Here is a 19819-nt window from a genome sequence, read left to right as displayed (position 1 = left end):
GCCGTCCATTCTTCTGGCAGTTTCCCACTTGTAAGCCACCATTTGTTATATATGGAATAAATAAAAAAAACTATCACAGGATATGTTCACGCCATCATATTTTGGGTTCTGTCCGTGAAAAAAGCTGACTTCACACGGACAGAACTGAGACCAATGTTATTCAATTATGCTGTTCAATTTTTTCACATGGACCGAATTCTGTGTGAAAAATAGCAGCATGCACTGCTCTCTTCTGTATTCAATGGTTGCGTAAAAAAAAAAAAAAAAAAATCGGATCCCATATGGATCAACCATATAGCGACAGATTTTTATGGCTACATTGAAATTCTTAACATAGGAAACTGTATTTTGTCTTGTAAAGTTTATTAACTGATAATTTCTAAAAATGAATGCCATATGGATGACAATACAGATGAAAAATCAACTTTTTTTCTGGATGAAAATCAGATGAATTTTATTATAAGATCTTGTAAACTTAGTCAAATGCTGCATTTGGTAGAAGAACATTTCACACAAATAGTTCAGTCAGTACATCGGGTCAGTCTCCACTCCCGTCATGTTTGTTTTAGTGAATATTTTTACCCTCATGAAATAATTGCTTTTTCTTACTCTGTGTGGTGTTGTACCTCAGCTGTTCCTCCTAGAAATAATATGAATATATTGACAACCAGTGTTACCATTCACGTTTGCCAAGCGGGTGTGTCTCTACCCAGGCACCAGTAATTGGTGAGTGCCAGGTTGTGTAACTACATACTGCCAACTCATGACACCCAGGTGACAATTTATTCATAAATGTCAAAAAGGAATAATACAGAATCGTCACAATGTAGAGAAAATTCAAGCATTCACTAAAACAGACATGTCAGCAATAGTGACAGGTTCTCATTAAGTCTGAGGTAAAATCATATTTTAATAATGTTTTACACTTAGCAACTAATCAAACTTTTTCCAGTACAGAATAGTGTTGGGCGAAAAATGCTGTTTAACTTGTATTTTAGGAAAAATTCTACTGGATGCCATATTGCAGTGTCGGCCTCACCTTTACCTTCATTTTTCTATATGGAGCTGGGCCAGGTAAGTGATTGGATATTGTTGGACTTGCATTTATGATGATATTGCACGTATCATGTTGTTCTGGTTTGTAACAGTAACTCCTGTCATCTACAGCTGGTGCCACAATATCTACATGTGTGGAAATCTTTGCGCAGGCCCCCCGTGTTCCTGCATTTGTCATTTCAGGAGTTTTCAGCTGGGTAGGGCTCTACATCCTGGGCATGATCTTCCCATATATTGTGGTAAGTTGGAACTTATATAATAAGATTAAACTAAACATAAATAGTATAAATTGTTAACAATCATTTGCCAAATAGACTTAAACTGGTCAGAGATATTACATTAATGTTGAACAAGCCTGCCAATCTTGGCAGGACTGGCTAACAGTGGCTTAACTAGAGTTCTATAAGCCCCAATGCACAATTTGGACTTGGGCCCCCATCTGTATGTTGATCAATTGTGTAGCATTCTAGATCCTATAAAGACATACGTATTTATCCCTAATGTAAGAACATCCCCCGTCCAGTTTCCTTCTTGTAATAATCTCCCCCATCCTGGGCCTCTTCCAGTAATAATGCCCCCCATCCTGGGCCCCATACTATAACATTTTCCCCCTTTTTGGTATAATGTTCCCCATTTTGGTATAATGTCTCCCATTCTGGTATAATGTCCCCATCCTGGGACACTCTGTTCTTCTCTAGCACTTTTTGTAGTTTTTTTTTTATACTACAAAACTCCTCTTCTTATGCAGATATATATATATGTATTTTTTATATATATATATATATATATATATATATATATATATATATATATATATATATATATATATATATATATACACATATACAGTTATGAAAAAGTTTGGGCACCCCTATTAATCTTAAGCTTAATGTTTTATAAAAATTGGTGTTTTTGCAACAGCTATTTCAGTTTGATATATGTAATAACTGTTGGACACAGTAATGTTTCTGCCTTGAAATGAGGTTTATTGTACTAACAGAAAATGTGCAATCTGCATTCAAACAAAATTTGACAGGTGCATAAGTATGGGCACCTCACAAAAAAAGTGACATTAATATTTAGTAGATCCTCCTTTTGCAAAAATAACAGCCTCTAGTCGCTTTCTGTAGCTTTTAATGAGTTCCTGGATCCTGGATGAATGTATTTTTGACCATTCCTCTTTACAAAACAATTCCAGTTCAGTTAAGTTTGATGGTTGCCGAGCATGGACAGCCCTCTTCAAATTATCCCACAGATGTTCAATGATATTCAGGTCTGGGGACTGGGATGGCCATTCCAGAACATTGTAATTGTTCCTCTGCATGAATGCCTGAGTAGATTTGGAGCGGTGTTTTGGATCATTGTCTTGCCGAAAGATCCATCCCCTGCGTAACTTCAACTTTATCACTGATTCTTGAACATTATTGTCAAGAATCTGCTGATACTGAGTGGAATCCATGCGTCCCTCAACTTTAACAAGATTCCCGGTGCCGGCATTGGCCACACAGCCCCAAAGCATGATGGAACCTCCACCAAATTTTACTGTGGGTAGCAAGTGTTTTTCTTGGAATGCTGCGTTTTTTTGCCGCCATGCATAACGCCTTTTTGTATGACCAAACAACTCAATCTTGGTTTCATCAGTCCACAGGACCTTCTTCCAAAAAGAAATTGGCTTCTCCAAATGTGCTTTTGCATACCTCAGCCGACTCTGTTTGTGGCGTGCTTGCAGAAACGGCTTCTTTCGCATCACTCTCCCATACAGCTTCTCCTTGTGCAAAGTGCGTTGTATAGTTGACCGCTGCACAGTGACACCATCTGCAGCAAGTTGATGCTGCAGCTCTCTGGAGGTGGTCTGAAGATTGTCCTTGACTTATCTCACCATTCTTCTTCTCTGCCTTTCTGATGTTTTTCTTGGCCTGCCACTTCTGGCCTTAACAAGAACTGTCCCTGTGTTCTTCCATTTCCTTACTATGTTCCTCACAGTGGAAACTGACAGGTTAAATCTCTGAGACAGCTTTTTGTATCCTTCCCCTGAACAACTATGTTGAATAATCTTTGTTTTCAGATCATTTGACAGTTGTTTTGAGGAGCCCATGATGCCACTCTTCAGAGGAGATTCAAACAGGAGAACAACTTGCAAGTGGCCACTTTAAGTAGCTTTTCTCATGATTGCATATACCTGGCTATGAAGTTCAAAGCTCAATAAGGTTACAAAACCAAAAAAAAGTGCTTTAGTACATCAGTAAAAAGTAGGTAGGAGTATTTAAAACAAGAAAATGATAAGGGTGCCCATACTTATGCACCTGTCAAATTTTGTTTGAATGCAGATTGCACATTTTCTGTTAGTACAATAAACCTCATTTCAAGGCAGAAACATTACTGTGTCCAACAGTTATTACATATATCAAACTGAAATAGCTGTTGCAAAAACACCAATTTTTATAAAACATTAAGCTTAAGATTAATAGGGCCCAAACTTTTTCATATAACTATATATATATATATATATATATATATATATATATATATATATATATATATATATATATATATATATATATATATATATATATATATATATATATACACATAGTGGTGTGAAAAAGTGTTTGCTCCCATCCTGATTTCTTATTCTTTTGCATACTTGTCACACTTAAATGTTTCAGATCACAAAAGAAATTTAAATATTAGACACAGACACAAGTAAACACAAAATGCAGTTTTTAAATGAAGGTCTTTATTAGTAAGGGAAAAAGAAATCCAAACCTACAGGGCCCTGTGTGCAAAAGTGACTCCAGCTCAGCACAGCGAGAGCCATTATCCACAAATGGCGAAAACATGGAACAGTGGTGAACCTTCACAGGCCGGCCGACCAAAATTACCCGAAAAGTGCAGTGACGACTCATCCAAGAGGTCACAAAAGACCCCCCAATAACATCAGGCCTCACTTGGCTCAGTTAAGGTCAGTGTTCATGACTCCACTATAACAAAGAGACTGGGCAAAAATGGCATGCACGGCAGAGTTCCAAAACAAAAAACACTGCTGAGCAAAAAGAACATAAAGGCTTGTCTCAGTTTTGCCAGAAAACATCTTGATGATCATCAAGACTTTTGGGAGAATATTCTGTGGACTGATGAGACAAAAGTTGAACTTTTTAGAAGGTGTATATCCCATTACATCTGATGTAGAAGTAAAACAGCATTTCAGAAAAGGAACATCATACCAACAGTAAAATATGATGGTGGTAGTGTGATAGTCTGGTGCTGTTTTGCTGCTTCAGGACCTGGAAGACTTGCTGTGGTAAACGGAACCATGAATTCTGCTGTCTACCAAAAAATCCTGAAGGAGAATATCCGGCCATCTGTTCGTGACCTCAAGCTGAGGCGCACATGGGTTATGCAACAGGGCAATGATCTAAAGCACACCAGCAAGTCCACCTCTGAATGGCTTAAGAAAAACAAAATTAAGACTTTGGAGTGGCCTAGTCAAAGTCCTTAATTCGATTAAGATGCTGTGTCATGACCTTAAAAAGGCAGTTCATGCTCAGAAACCCTTCAATGTGGCAGAACTACAACAATGAGTGGGCCAAAATTCCTCCAGAGCATTGTAAAAGACCCATTGCCAGTTATCACAAATACTTGATTGCAGTTGTAAATCAACTGCTCAGCTGCTCAGGGTGGCCCAACCAGTTATTAGGTTTAGAGGGCAATCACTTTTTCACACAGGGCCCTGTAGGTTTGGATTTCTTTTTCCCTTAATAATAAAGACCTTCATTTAAAAACTGCATTTTGTGTTTACTTGTGTTATATTTGTCTAATATTTAAAGTTGTTTTTTGATCTGAAACATTTAATTGCGACAAACATGCAAAAGAATAAGAAATCAGGAAGGGGGCAAACACTTTTTCACACCACTGTGTATATCTGCATGAAGTTGAATTATGTAGTATAAAAAAGACTGCATTGATAGTGACTCATAATATATAGACACAGTGACTTAAATTATTCACCCTCTTGGCATTTTTCGTGTTTTGCTACCTCACAATCTGGAATTTGACTGTTTTTTTGAGGGTTTGTATCTGTCCGTGTAAAGAACATGCCTACAACTGTGAGCATTTGGTTTTCTTTTTATTGTGAAGCAAACAACAAATAGGACAAAATAACTGAAAACTTCAGTGTGCATAACTATTCACCCCCCTAAAGGCAGTACTTTGTAGAGCTTCCTTTTGCGGCAATTACAGCTGCAAGTCGCTTTGGATAAGTCTCTAGGAGCTTTCCACATCTTGCCACTGGGATTTTTGTTCATTCCTCAAGACAAAACGGCTACAGTTCTTCAAGTTAGATGGTATCCTCTGTTGAACAGTAATCTTCAAGTCTGACCACAGATTCTCAATTGGATTAATGTCTGAGCTTTGACTAGGCCACTCCTAAACATTAAACCACTCGAGTGTTGTTTTAGTAGTATGCTTTGGGTCATTGTCTTGTTGGAAGGTGAACCTCTGTCCTAGTCTCAAATCACTGACAGACTGAAGCAGGTTGTGCTCAAAATATTCCTGTCCCTGCTGCTAAAAAACATTCCCACAGCATGATGCTGCCACCACAATGTTTCACTGTGGGGATTGTATTCTTGGGGTGATGAGCTGTATTGGTTTGGCGTCAGACATAGCGTTTACCTTGGTTGCCAAAAAGTTAAATTTTGGTCTCATCTGACCACAGCACCTTCCTCCATACATTTGGAGAGTCTCCCACATGTCTTTTTTCCAAACTAAAAACGAGACTTACAATTTTTGTGTGCAAGTAAAGGCTTTTTTCTGCCCACTCTTCCATAAAGGCCACCTTATTGTGGTCGTATGGACAGATACTCCAGTCTGCTTGGGAACTCTGCAGCTCCTTCAGGGTTACCTTTTGGTCTCTGTTCTGCCTTTCTGATTAATGCCCTCCTTGCCCGGGCTGAGAATTTTAGTGGGCGGCCCTCTCTTGGCAGGTTTGTTGTGGTACCATGTTCTTTCCATTTGATGATAATGGATTTGATGGTGCTCCAGGGGATCATCAGAAATAGGGATATTTTTTTTCAGAACCCAACCCTTACTTGTACTTCTCAGCAACTTTGTCCCTGACTTGTTTGGAGATGTTCTTGGTCTTCATGATGTTGTTTGGTGAGTGGTGCCTCTTGATTAATGGTGTTGCAGCCTTTGTGGCCTTTCAGAAATGTGTGTATATGCTAACAGATCATATGACACTTAAATTGCACACAGGTGGACTCCTTTCACTAAGCATGAAGGTAATTGCTTGCACCAGAAATTTTTAGGGGCTTCATCGCAAAAGGGGTGAATACATATGCACATGCCAATTTTTAGTTGTTTGATCCCATAAATTTAATGTATGTCTATATTTTTCTCACTTCACCATCTTAGAGTAGTTAGTGCTGATGCATCACACACAAATCTGATTACAAAAATATTTAAACACAAGTTGAAATGTAACAAAATAGGTAAAAATCCAAGGGGGCGAATACATTCGCAAGCCCCTGTATGTATATATGTATGTATATGGTTTTCAGCGTATGACTTTTGGGTCAGTAGAGGAGTATGTCTCAAACTTCTGGCATGGAGACACCCACGCAAACACAGGGCGAGTATACAAACTCCTTGCAGATATTTTCCTTGGTGGAATTTATACCTAGGACCCCAGCGCTGCAAGACTACAGTGCTAGCCCGAATATTATATATATATATATATATATATATATATATATATATATATATATATATATATATATATATATATATATATATATATATATATATACACAGTATATACAGTGCCTTAAAAATATATTCATACCCAGCAAACATTTCCACATTTTTTCTTGTTACACACACAGACTTAAATGTATTTTATTGGGATTTTTATTTGATATACCAACACAAAGTAGCAAGTATTTGTGAAGTGTAACGGAAATGATACATGGTTTTCTTATTATTTTAAAAATATATATCTGAAAATTGTGACCTGCATTTATATTCAGCCCCCTGTAGTCTGATACCCCTAAATAAAATCCTGAGTGACCAATTGCCTCCAGAAGTCACATAATTAGTAAATTGAATCTACCTGTGTGTAATTTCTCAGTATAACTACAGCTGTTTTGTGAAGCCGTCAGAGGTTTGTTTGAGAATGTTAGAGATCAAACAAAATCACAAAAACCAAGGAACACACCAGACAGGTCAGGAATAAAGTTGTAGAGAAGAGTAAAGCAGGATTAGGTTAAAAAAATATCCCAAGCTCTGAACAACTCCCAGAGCAGTTTTAAATCCATCATTCAAAAATGGAAGGAGTATAGCCCAACTGCAAACCGACCAAGATATGACTGTCCACCTAAACTTACATCCCAAGCAAGGAGAGCACTAATTAGAGAAGCAGCCAAGAGGCCCATGGTCACTCTGGAGGAGCTCCAGAGATCCACATATCAAGTGGGAGAATCTGTCCACAGGACAACTATTAGTCGTATACTCCATAAATCTGGCCTTTATGGAAGAGTGAGTGTCAAAAAGAAAGCTATTTTTGAAAGCAAACCTTAAGAAGTCCTGTTTGCAGTTTGCAAAAAGTCCTGTAGGGGACATAGTTAGAATGTGGAAGAAGGTGGTCTGGTCAGATGAGACCCAAGTAGAACTTTTTTGCAAATTGCCATTTGTGGTGGAAAATGAACTATGCACATCACCCTGAAAACACCATCCCCATCGTCAAACATGGTGGTGGCAGCATCATGGTAAGGGCATGCTTTTCTTAAGCAGGGACACGCAAGCTGGTCAGAGTTGATAGGAAGATGGATGGAGCTAAATAGAGGGCAATCCTGGAGGAAAAACTGTTAGAGGCTGAAAAGATTTGAGAGTCGGGCATAGGTTTACCTTCCAGCAGGACAACAAACCTAAATATGCTGCCAGAGCTACGATGGAATGGTTTATATCTGTTATGAAAGTAACACACACTCACTCACTGGTAACAGAAAAAGGGAAGACCTACTACAGGAAGACGCCGCAACCACACCCAACTGGTCCCTGTACAGACTAGAAAACCCTAGCTGCACAACTCAAAAACAACACCTCAGACCAGGCTCCTTAAAAGGCCATCAACGGGTTTCTCGTACCTCCTGAGGAACAAGAGGGAAGGCCGCAACACGCTGCAAACAAGAGGAGAGGAAAATGTGCAGGAAGGTACAAAACCCAGGGTGCAAAAATGAAAACATGTTCATATAGGGTAAAAAGGAAAAGCTAAGAAGAGCCAAAAGTAAACGGAACAAGTATAACCTCCCAGAAACCTACAGAAGTGAAAGGAAGAGGAACTGGAAAGGAATAGGAAAATGGAAAACACCTGGAGAGGAGCAAACCAATAAGGGAAACCAAACCAAAGACAATTGGAACCATCAGCATTTGGACAGTGAAGAAAAGGCAATAGCTCAGCATACAGGGAAACTGACCATGCAGCAACAGGTCAGCAGATCGAAATCCCAAAACCCATCTATGACAATATTAAAGCATATTCATAAGTTTGAATAGTCCAGACCTAAATCCAGGGCCAGACTGGGGTGTCTGGGGCCCACGGGGGGGAATTGACTCTTGGGGCCCACCCTATAGCTATATGCAAATACCTGTTAACAGTTATCCCTGTTATAGTGGAGCGGCAGGTGGGATATCTGACCACAGAAACATTAATTTTCTTTGGAACTTCCAGAAAAAAAAAAAACGCAGCGCTCGTAGCTACTGAGGGAAGAATGGATCAGTGGTTAAGTCTCACATTCTGCTCCAGTCTAATGGGGATAAAAGCTCCACATTCTGCCGATTGGGTCCCAGCAATCAGACCCCCTCCAATCAATACATTATCACTTATCCTGTGGAGAGATGATTACTTTTTTTCACTGGAGAACCCCTGTAAGTGCATCTTGTTCCAAGTATTTAATCACTAATGGAAATAAAGAATCTTCTCATAATTAAATATCAGAGAGAACAAATGACTGCCATACACAACACAATCCACTATACCAAGACCAATAATACCACATACAAGAGAAAAATACCACCACATTGTGACCATACCACATATTTCCAGCATATAGCAACCAATTCATACCACAAACAAGGGACAAAAACCGTCACAACATGACCAGACCACATATGACCACCACATAATGATCGAATAATACCACATACAAGGGACAAATACTGCCGCACCATGACCACACCACATATTACCACCACATAGTGACCAAATAATACCAGATACGAGGGACAAATACCGCCACACCATGAACAGACCACATAGTGACCAAATAATACCAAATACAAGGCACAAATACTGCCATGACCAGACTACATATTACCACCACATAGTGACCGAATAATACCACATACAAGCATTATACAGAGGAGCTCTGTATACAGTGTATAGTGTACAGGTAATACAGTGATAACCAGTGATATTATACACAGGAGCTCTGTGTATAGTTTACAGGTAATACAGTGATCACCAATGACATTATACACAGGAGCTCTGTATATAGTGTCAGTGTACAGGTAATACAGGGATCACCAGTGACATTATACACAGGAGCTCTGTGCCCCACTTTTTCCCCAACTTCTACACTACGTCAGATGAATAAAAAAAATTACGCAGTGCCGCCCTGCACAGTAACAGGGCCCCCCTTTTTGTCCCCTCCCCGTGAAAAACAGTTTCCTAAAAAGTAAATTATATTACAGTAGTAATAATGTCCCTAATTGGACTCAAAAAAGTAATTTTGTTCCCCACTTGCCACCAAAAACTAATAATGTATGTTCCTCAATCTGTCCCTCGAACAGTAATTAAGTACCTCATCCTGGCCCCCTTTATTAAATAATGTGCCCCAGCCTGGCCCCCCATGTCTCTTGTCCAGCCTAGCCCCCATATCTGAATCCTGGCCCCCATATGTCCCTTGTCCTGACCTCCATAGGTCCCTTGTTCTGATCCACCCATATATCCATCCTGGCCCCAAATATGTCCCTTGTCCTGCCCCCCCATAGAGCCATCCTAGCCCCCATATGTTATTTGTCGTCAATCCCCCATATATCCATCCTGGCCTCCATATGTCCATCCTGGCCTCCATATCCCTTGCCCTTCCCCGCATAAGTCCCTTGTCCTGGACCCCCATATATCCATCCTGGCCCCCATATCCCTTGTCCTGCCCCCCCTATATAGCCACCCTGGCCCCTATATGTCCACTGTCCTGGCTCCCCCATATATCCATCCTAGCCCCCATATCCCTTGTCCTGCCCCCCCATATATCAATCCTGGCCCCCATATCCCTTGTCCCGATTCCCCACGATATAGCTATCCGGGCCCCATATATCCGTTGTCCTGGCCCTCGCTATATATCCATGCTGGCTCACATATTCCTTGCCCTGCCCCCCATATAGCTCTCCTGGCCCGCATATGTCCATTGTCTTGGCCCCCCCCATATATCCAGCCTGGCCCCCATATGTCCATTGTCCTGGCCCCCCCATATATCCATGCTGACTCTCATATCCCTTGTCCTGCCCCCCATATATCAATCCTGGCCCCCATATCCCTTGTCCTACTTCCCCCCCATATAGCCATCCGGGCCCCATATGTCCATTGTCTTGGCACCTGCCATATATCCATGCTGGCCCACATATTCCTTGTCCTCCCCCCCATATAGCTCTCCTGGCCCTCATATGTCCATTGTCGTGGCCCCCCATATATCCATCCTGGCCCCCATATGTCCATTGTCCTGGCCCCCCCATATATCCATTCTGGCCCTTGTCCTGCCCCCACATATAGCTATCCGGCTCCTCCCATATATCCATGCTGGCCCCCATATCCCTTGTCCTGTCCCCACATATAGACATCCTGGGCCCCCCATATATCCATGCTGGCCCCATATTCCTTGTCCTGCCCCTTCATATAGCCATCCTGCCCCTCTCCCATATATCCATACTGGCCCAGACTTTTTTTTTTTACTTCTTTTTCTTCCCCCTCTCCTCTGCAGCAAGGGCCCACCAGGGATTTCCCCAATACCCCGCCAGGCCAGTTCCGACCCTGCCTAAATCCCATTGTCAATCTGTGGCAGAACATGAAAATTGATATTTAAAGACTCCACATCCAATCTCACTGAGCTAAAGCTAGTTTGCAAACAAGAATAAGCTAAAATTTTAGCCTCTAAATGTGTAAAGCTGGTAGAGCCATACCCCAAAATACAGCAATAATTGCAGCAAAAGGTGGTCCTACAAAGTAATGACACTGGGGGGGGGCTTAATAAGTCACAATTTTCATATGTATGATTTCCTTTTACACTTCACAAATACTTGCTACTTTATATATAGGCAAAACCTAAGATAGACATGAGAAAATATCCTGCTGTAAGTAAAAAGTGTTAGGGTACTTAGTAAACACTGTTTTTTTTATAAAAAAAAAATGTAAAAGCCATCCCTTCGCTTCAAGTTGTGTGTCAAAAATGACCTAAATAAGAGCAGAGCAGGACCAAGGGCCAACTGTGGACACCCGGCCATGAGAAACTACTGTATATAAATGCAATGCCCAACTCAAAAAAGGGAGGTTACGCCCTTGTTTGTACGGAGTACAAAAACAAACAAGAGAACCACCGAACGTCGGGTCCAATTATCAATATGACATAAATTGGTATAGATAAGAAACCTTTATTAAAGTAATGGTTACAGTGACACTACAAGCACAAGAAGGCCCGCATTCAAACATATAAGTCAAAAATAGTATATCAAATACAGAATGTGCATAGAAGCAATATCAATATAAGGTATATAAAAAATATATAAAAATCAGGTACTGCCAACCTATGTAGAGTGTTATAATATATAAGAACCAAAACACCACCAAAAAACAGTAAAAAATGGTGGTGTATGAAAAATAAGGCACCAACAATAGATGCACATTGGATGGTATGTTGTGCTCATTAAGGGTATGTGCACACGATGCAGAAATGCTCAGGATTTTTTCCTGAGCGTTTCTGCATCTCTCTGGCAGGAAAAAACGCATGCGGATTGTACATGCGGTTTCCTGCCAGGGACATGCGGAAATGAAGAGGTCTTCACTTTCATTTCCGCATGCGGGTTGGCAAGCGCTTCCCAAGCGATTTTAGCATCACTTGGAAAGTGCTTGTCAACTTTACACTATATAAATCCATGCAACCGGCATGGATTTATATAGTGTGTGAATGTCAAAAAATAAAAAATAAATATATACTTTACCCTCTGATGGCCCCCGGTGTCCGGCTTCGCTCGGTCCCGGCTGCCGGCAGTGAAGACTTTAGGACCTTCCGACGTCAGCATCACGTGACCCGTCACATGACTCTGACGTCAACGAAGGTCCTTCTTCATTCAACCGCGAAGTGCGGGGAATCAAGCAGGAGCGCTGTGCGGGCCGTCAGAAGGTGAGAATATATATATTTTTTATTTTATTCTTTTTTTTTTTAATGGTACCTGGGTCTGGATGAGAGTCCTCTCATCCATACCCGGGTACCATCCGCACATTAGACCGCATGAAAAGCGCATCAACATATACAGTGATGCGGATTCCATGCGGTCTAATGCAAGTCAATGGCAGCAAAAGAGCAGCGTTTCCGCAAAATTAATTGACATGATGGAGATTTTTGACCGCAGCGTTTACGCTGCGGAAAAATCCGCGTCATGGGCACAGTACATGCGGATTTCAATTGGGGAACATTGCTGCCCTTCTACCATGCGTTTTTCATGCGTTTCCGCGGCGTTTACGCAACTGCAAAAACGCCGCGGAAACGCATGAAAAACGCATCGTGTGAACTCAGCCTTAATGCACAAAATAGTGCTAGAATAATAATAATATACAATAATAAATAAATATACCAATAGTGCTATACTAATGGGCACCTCACAGGCAGTAAGTAATGATAATATAACGCTACCAAACCACTACATTACCTATAATGAGAAATAACTGATGTATGATCCCCTCATGGTAAAAGGAGGAAAAAGATAGAATGATCAATGTGATTAATGTGAAAGGCTCATTACAGGAAAGAGAGGATGGCTATATGGCATACCTGATGAACGGTCCTATGACTGAGTGCAGAGCAAACCCCGACGCGCGTGTCGGACGCGGGTTCCTTCGTCCTTATGTATGTGGCTATATCCTTGGTGTCTTTGTGTTGAGTACAAAAACGTAAAGAAAAAAACGAGAAAATTGAACCACAGTATAAGTTGGTATGCAGGCAACATATAGGAGCATGTTCACACTGGTCATTAAACAAACAAAACCTAAGATTGAAACAAAATGAGCAAATACTCTGCTGTAAGTACAAGTAATAGTACATATTAATAACATAGTGTACTTAGTAAACACTGTTTTTGATTAAAAAAAACGTACAAGCCATACCACCGCGTCAAGGTGTACCCCAACAACTCACATGTCATTGTCTTCCACTGAGTAACATCTTTCTAATCGCTCATCATATTTTTTTGGATTATATCTTCTAGGAGACTCTACAGCATTTCTGCTTCCTTCTCTTTCTATCAGTTATCATAACTTCAGGAATTGTTATATATTTTGTCGTTCCTGAAACTAAGGGGAAAAGCATAGCAGAAATTTCTCAGGAATACAATAATCTAAAATTCAGGAAGCAACGCATGGAGACAAAATCTGCCCACCATGAAGTTGTACTGTGCAGCAGACTTTAAACACGAGACACAAGAAGAAGTATAAAGCCCTGTGTATAAAGCTAATGCCATTGCAGGGATGAGAGAGTGACTGGATACAATGTAAAGCAAAGATAGAGGCTACAAGTGACCGGAGGTGAAAATGAAGGACAGGCTGTAGAGAGTTGGGATAGCTCCAGGTGGAGAGCATTGATGGTCGTGGAAAGGAGTGGAGAAGCTGCCCACACCCTCTTGAAGATCTTATGATTATAAAAAGCATTGCTATGTTTTAAATGTTGTTTTATCTATTTTGTGCCAAGCAACAGTAAGTTAGTAGCAGACAGGATTAATTATTGGGACCAGCCCAGGATGGGAAGAGTTACATGGGCACATAGGAAAGCAGTTTCTTGTTGTTAGATAGAAAGTGAGAAGTATTGTAATGGGTGTTTTTGTGTGAAAAGGGGAAACCACCATATATCAGATAGCACATTCTGAAGGAAACCAGGATTAAGTGGCAGAAAGATTCATTATCACAGGCAGGAAGAGGAGTTGGTCTTAAGCAAACAATTATCCATACTAGATAAGAAGCGAGAGTGTAGCCAGGCCTGAGGATCATAAAGTAGAATATGACCAGGCTGCTATGTTCTCCTATGGGGAACTAAAGAAGTAGTGGCACAGCAAGAAGTGTGTGGCCCTCATCAAATGCACTTTAAGAGTACTAGTGAGGAGTCGTAGCTACGCACCTCAGCCAGTGAGGTCCTCACAAATCAACTGGGAGGTGGGACTAGCTATGAGGGGCCTTAGCGACACATCTCGACCTTTGCGGTCCTCACAGGGGAATATGGAAATTCTCATAATGGTCTGCTGAACTTTTGTGACATGTAACGTAAAGCCACATATAACTGTAAAGTTCCTGCCTCTAGAATGCGCAGAAGTGTTCTTAAAGTGTTGTGCCTGCTATCTCATTAACTTGTTCACTTGTTCAGTAAAGAAAAGTTTATTTTTGGACTTCGGTCTCCCTTATTCATCTCTATCTCATCTGGTCCTGGCCTGCCAAGTCAAGCAACAGTTTGCAGTCTGCAGAGATATATCACCAACGTAACAGCAGCAGCACACACGCAGTTAGAACTCCCATTTTCCTGTAAAGTGACAGGGCACAGAATATGTGTCCCTCGGCTGCACCACACCTTCTAACATTACAGTCGTCTGTCCCATTCACTTTTTAAGTGTAAGGTCAGACTGTGCATCGACTGCCATGTTGGGTGGTAGCGTGGCTGAAGCTCTGCCTACCTATGGTTGGCCAATGGTGGCACATTTGTCTAACAAAATTGGCCATCCGGGTTAGCCAAGCTTCCTCTGCATGTTGGCGGCTGCACTGTGTCGCCCTGCGCTAGGTGCCAGGTTAGAAAGATTCAGGTTTATTAGATTGTAATATATATGAACACTGTGTTGTACAGTACACTTGAATACTGTCATGCAGTTTTATACTCTATGTGAAAGTAACGTGTGTCTAATGTAATATGATATAATGTATTATGGTGTTGTACAGTATATAAAGTGTTAGAGCATAATGTGAGTATAGCATAGGCTAAGATTAGGATAGCATAAGGTATAGAAGGATGATGGGTTTAGCATGTAGTTAGGAAATGTTTAAGGTTAGCATTAGCCCAGTGGGAGGACACTAGTGCTGATAAGAAGGGGGGCACTTCCTGGTTAGGGAGAGTTCAGTGTCAGCTAGTGAAGTGTGGGGTGGAGTTCATGTTCAGGTGTGGTCGTTGGTAGGGGCAGCATGGGCCAACCATTCAAGGCAATGGGAGGCCAAATTGAGATCCCTGATGGACATTCCAAAACATCCGGAGCCTAGGGCTCGGGCCAGGTACCATGCAGCAGACCTGGTCTCCTGACATCACAAGATCGATGGACATGGAGTTATATGGGTGGCAGATAATCGGTCCCGGGTGCACTGCCAGAGTGGACAACGAATCCCTGAGGCTGATGGAGTCAGCGGGCTCGTGGGTAGTCCAGAATGAACGGGTGGCAGAACAGAATAGGAGTTGTGCTAAGGAGGAAGGAAGTCTTATTATTATTATTACTATTATTATTACTTATTATTATAAGTCTGAATTTCTGTGCCCTATCCCACCTGTATCCGCCTGATGAACTTGGACTGTTTAGTAAAAGTTTGAGTGTTGCAAAGAACCTGGTGTCCCATGCATTGTGTGTGGCGGCTCCTGATGATGGAAGGCTGGAGGCAGAGGAGGCCTGAGGACGGAAGCCTGGAGGCAGTGGAGGCCTATGGCCTGCAAGTGAGTGTGATGCACTCCACACCCTACAGTACACTGGGACAACAACTGAGAACCAAATTACAAGAGCCACCAGAATATCAAGGAATCACGTCCTACATTACCTACATTACAAAACTAAACAAAAAAGCAACCGGGTGACTCTAGTAGTCACCTACAATCCAAATCTGGAGGTGCTAAGGGGAGTTGCACGGAAACTACAACCTTTACTACAAAAAGATGCTGATTACAATCCATATTTCCAGACCCCTCACTCATGTGTTTTAGGCAGCCCCCAAATCTAAGAAGCATCATTGTCAGAAGCTCCCTGTCCTCTCCACCAGCTACAGGAACCTTTCCCTGCAACCAGAAAAAAATGTAAAACCTGTCCATTTATAATGACCACGGACAAGACAAAGATCTCCAACTCACATCAGGACTACATGATCCCGTGTACTTTCAGCTGCATCACATCTAATGTAGTGTACTTAATTATATGTACCAAATGTCCAGCTGGGGGTCTGTATGTAGGGAAGACAGGGCAACAACTTAGAAAAAGGATGGATTCTCATTGCCACACAATAAAAAAAAAAAATACATCTACCTGTGGAAAAACATTTTTGTTTCCCTGATCACAGCATCATGGACAGGAAATTACTGGTATTAAAAGGTATTTCAAATCTCAGAGAGACAGAAAAACCTGGGAATACAAACTTATTGCAACATTTAACACACTCAATGCTGGAATGAATGTGTTGCATGGATTTATGTCATTCTTCCCACAAATAAAAGATAATGTCCTGTCTGTCTTTTAGTTTGTGTGTACTGTATAACACTCACATTTGAGCTTAGAGATCCCTCTGGTCCTACGATCCCGGATCCGGCAACTACCACACATGCATGCTCTTTCCTCCCCTGCAGCTCCCATGCTTTCAGGCCCACTCTTTTGACACAGTTTCCAAACTAGCTTCCACTTATGGAAGATGAATAAGGCACCCGCTTCTGTACCTTATTCGGGCCGTAGGCCCCGGATATCCTGGGAAGGTCCATTGAAGTTAGTAGCGACCGCCCACATGCTGCTTCTCTTTGAGTCCCATATTCTTCAGTGCTATCCAGCCCCTTGGTTTCATCTGCTTTCTTCTGATCACACTAACTTACTTCTGCAACTCTCTCTATATGCGTAAAACCAGGAAGTCACTCTCTTATATCTACTCCCACCCTTCCCACCTGCGGAATTCCCTTACTGTATATAACTACTTCCTAACCTATAGTGCCCTCCACTGTTCTTTCCCAATTCCTAACTATCCTTATAACCTTATCTAGTTCCTACACTTATATCCTAATTCCTATCCTTCGCCTATGCTATTACATTATCATAAAACACATTTCTATTATCCAACATTAGTCATCCACATATAAAACTGTACATATTATATTGCTCACATTACTATGCATTAATCTCAATAAGTCACGTTAACTACTGTGACAGAGTCACTGGTATGGTATATGAGGGGAGGTATGTGTCACGCAGGTTGCTAGCCTGTGTGAACTAGAACCAATAAACTTTCTGGCAGCATGTTATATTCTGGAGGGTTAACTCTTTTAAAGGGCGTGGTTTTATGGGAATGACATAGAGATGGGAGCGACGTCATTCCCCATACCTCCACCTTAGGGTGTGGCTGAGCAACGTTTCAATGTTCAGTCCTGTTTTTTTTCTCTGTTGCTGAGTTTGGAGTGGCAAAGACTCCAGACTGGAAGGTCACAGCTATGAGAGGAGCTGAAAGCTGGGAATACAACCTGTGTGGCTAATACTACACTGCTATGGACTGTGCTATTGTTTATCTTTTGTTTTGTTGTTTTGCCAGTAAGGCTGTGTTTATTTTTGCAGTGGCTGCAGGGCTTTATGCCACTAAATAAAGTCTGCAGAGAAAACAAGGTTCCTGAGTCTACTTCCAGAAGCGGCCAAGTGAGGAGTCTTACCACACTTCGTACATTAGTACCCACAACACTCTATGCAGCACCACACAGTACAACAGTCACAAATCAACACACATTTTGTACAAACACATTTTAGAGAGGGAGAGGCATACGACAGCCCCTGTCACACCCTTAAGGTACAGTCACACTTAGCGACGCTACAGCGATCCCGACAATGATACGACCTGGCAGGGATTGTTGCTGCGTCGCTATGTGGTTGCTGGTGAGACGTCAAACAGTCAGATCTTCCCAACGACGCAGCAACGATACGACGACCCGTAGCGACCTGTATAAAGATGTCGGCGGTCGTTGGGACCCTGTCACATAGCAGCTACTCTGACGATTCAGACCTCGATGAGGGACAACGTCTCAGTTCTGAGTCGCCAACGAGGTCAATGGTAAGATGTCAAACACACCAATGCATGCTACCCAGCGGGACCTCAACGATCAAAGAATGGTCCAGGCCATTTCGACACGACCAGCGATCTCACAGCAGGGGCCTGGCCGCTGCTACTTGTCAAACGTAGCGAGATCGCTGCTGAGGTCGCTGTTGCATCACAAAACTTGTGACTCAGCAGCAATCTCGCTAGCGATCTCGCTTAGTGTGACGGGGGCTTAACACTCCTGTGATGTCCTGTTTGAGACTCCTCTCAAAAAACAAACATTTAGGGATTATCTAGATAGGGTTAAGTGTAGGATATTGTATAATATAGCTAATTACAAAAGTGATCTGGGTGTAAAAATAGATATTTAGAAAGATCATTTTAGGTACCGGACTATCCCTTTAACATCCTGTTCTTGATGTTTATTTTTATGGCCAACTTTAAAGGGAACCTGTCAGCTGAAATAACACTATTAACCTGCACATACAGTTAGGTCCATATATATTTGGACAGAGACAACATTTTTCTAATTTTGGTTCTAGACATTACCACAATGAATTTTAAACAAAACAATTCAGATGCAGATGAAGTTCAGACTTTCAGCTTTCATTTGAGGGTATCCACATTAAAATTGGATGAAGGGTTTAGGAGTTTCAACTTCTTAACATGAGGTAATGTCTAGAACCAAAATTAGAAAAATGTTGTCTGTGTCCAAATATATATGGACCTAACTGTATGCAGTTAATCTGCAAGTTAACAGTGTTATTATGCTGCCCGGCGTCTGCACGGAGCCGAATGCAGCGGGGAGAAAATTAACTTTGTTCTCCCCACCAGAATTCTATTTCAGTCATGGAGGTGGGGCACGGGTGCCTGGCGAACAGGCAATCTCTGCATATGTCACAGCTTTCAAACAGCCGTGACACTTGCAAGCGCAGCGATGAGGAATGAAGCCCCGAGCACGCCAAAATACAAAAGAGTTAATGAGGCATACTCGCTCATCACTAGTAAAGAGGCTTATTCATATTTATTATATCTACCCTAGCTAAATTTAATCAAATGTGTTTATCGTTATGAGAAAATGTTAAATGATATTAGAATCAATTTCAGATATATCATAGGTGTTTGGAGAAATGGGCCAAATGTCTACAGATAAGTTACCATGTTCTCTCCCTTTCCTATAATTTTTTTAAATTCTTTTTTACTACATAGTTTTCTCCCCCCTCCCTCTCACATCTCATGGGTGGCAGGGGTTTTCCTTTTCTTTATGTCTGATTATGGTGTGTATTCCTAAATTTGGCAATAGTTGTATTTTTCTTAAATGTATTATAATGTATTAAATTTATTATAACCACTGGAGAAGGACATCATGGTCGGTAGAATAGAAGGAACAATGGGAAGAGGAAGACCAGCAACCCGATGGCTTTATATTAT

General features: G+C 41.4%; 1 protein-coding gene across 1 annotated transcript in view; it reads left to right on the top strand.

Annotated features, from left to right (window-relative positions):
* Nucleotides 1–14700, top strand: part of LOC141259082 (solute carrier family 2, facilitated glucose transporter member 9-like) — a 40956-nt gene extending 26256 nt beyond the window's left edge. The window contains exons 9-11 of the mRNA XM_073674564.1: nucleotides 999–1074; nucleotides 1168–1295; nucleotides 13588–14700. Coding sequence (XP_073530665.1) covers nucleotides 999–1074; nucleotides 1168–1295; nucleotides 13588–13788 — 405 coding nt within the window. The 3' untranslated portion in view covers nucleotides 13789–14700. The remainder of the gene's footprint in view (nucleotides 1–998; nucleotides 1075–1167; nucleotides 1296–13587) is intronic.
* Nucleotides 14701–19819: the final 5119 nt, after the last annotated feature.

The sequence above is a fragment of the Phyllobates terribilis genome, unplaced genomic scaffold (genome assembly GCF_046119375.1).
Source record: "Phyllobates terribilis strain yellow unplaced genomic scaffold, ASM4611937v1 Scaffold_1__5_contigs__length_1240528914, whole genome shotgun sequence".
NCBI lineage: Eukaryota > Metazoa > Chordata > Amphibia > Anura > Dendrobatidae > Phyllobates > Phyllobates terribilis.
Note: the sequence above shows the minus strand (reverse complement) of the source record. Positions and strands in the feature narration are given on the sequence as shown.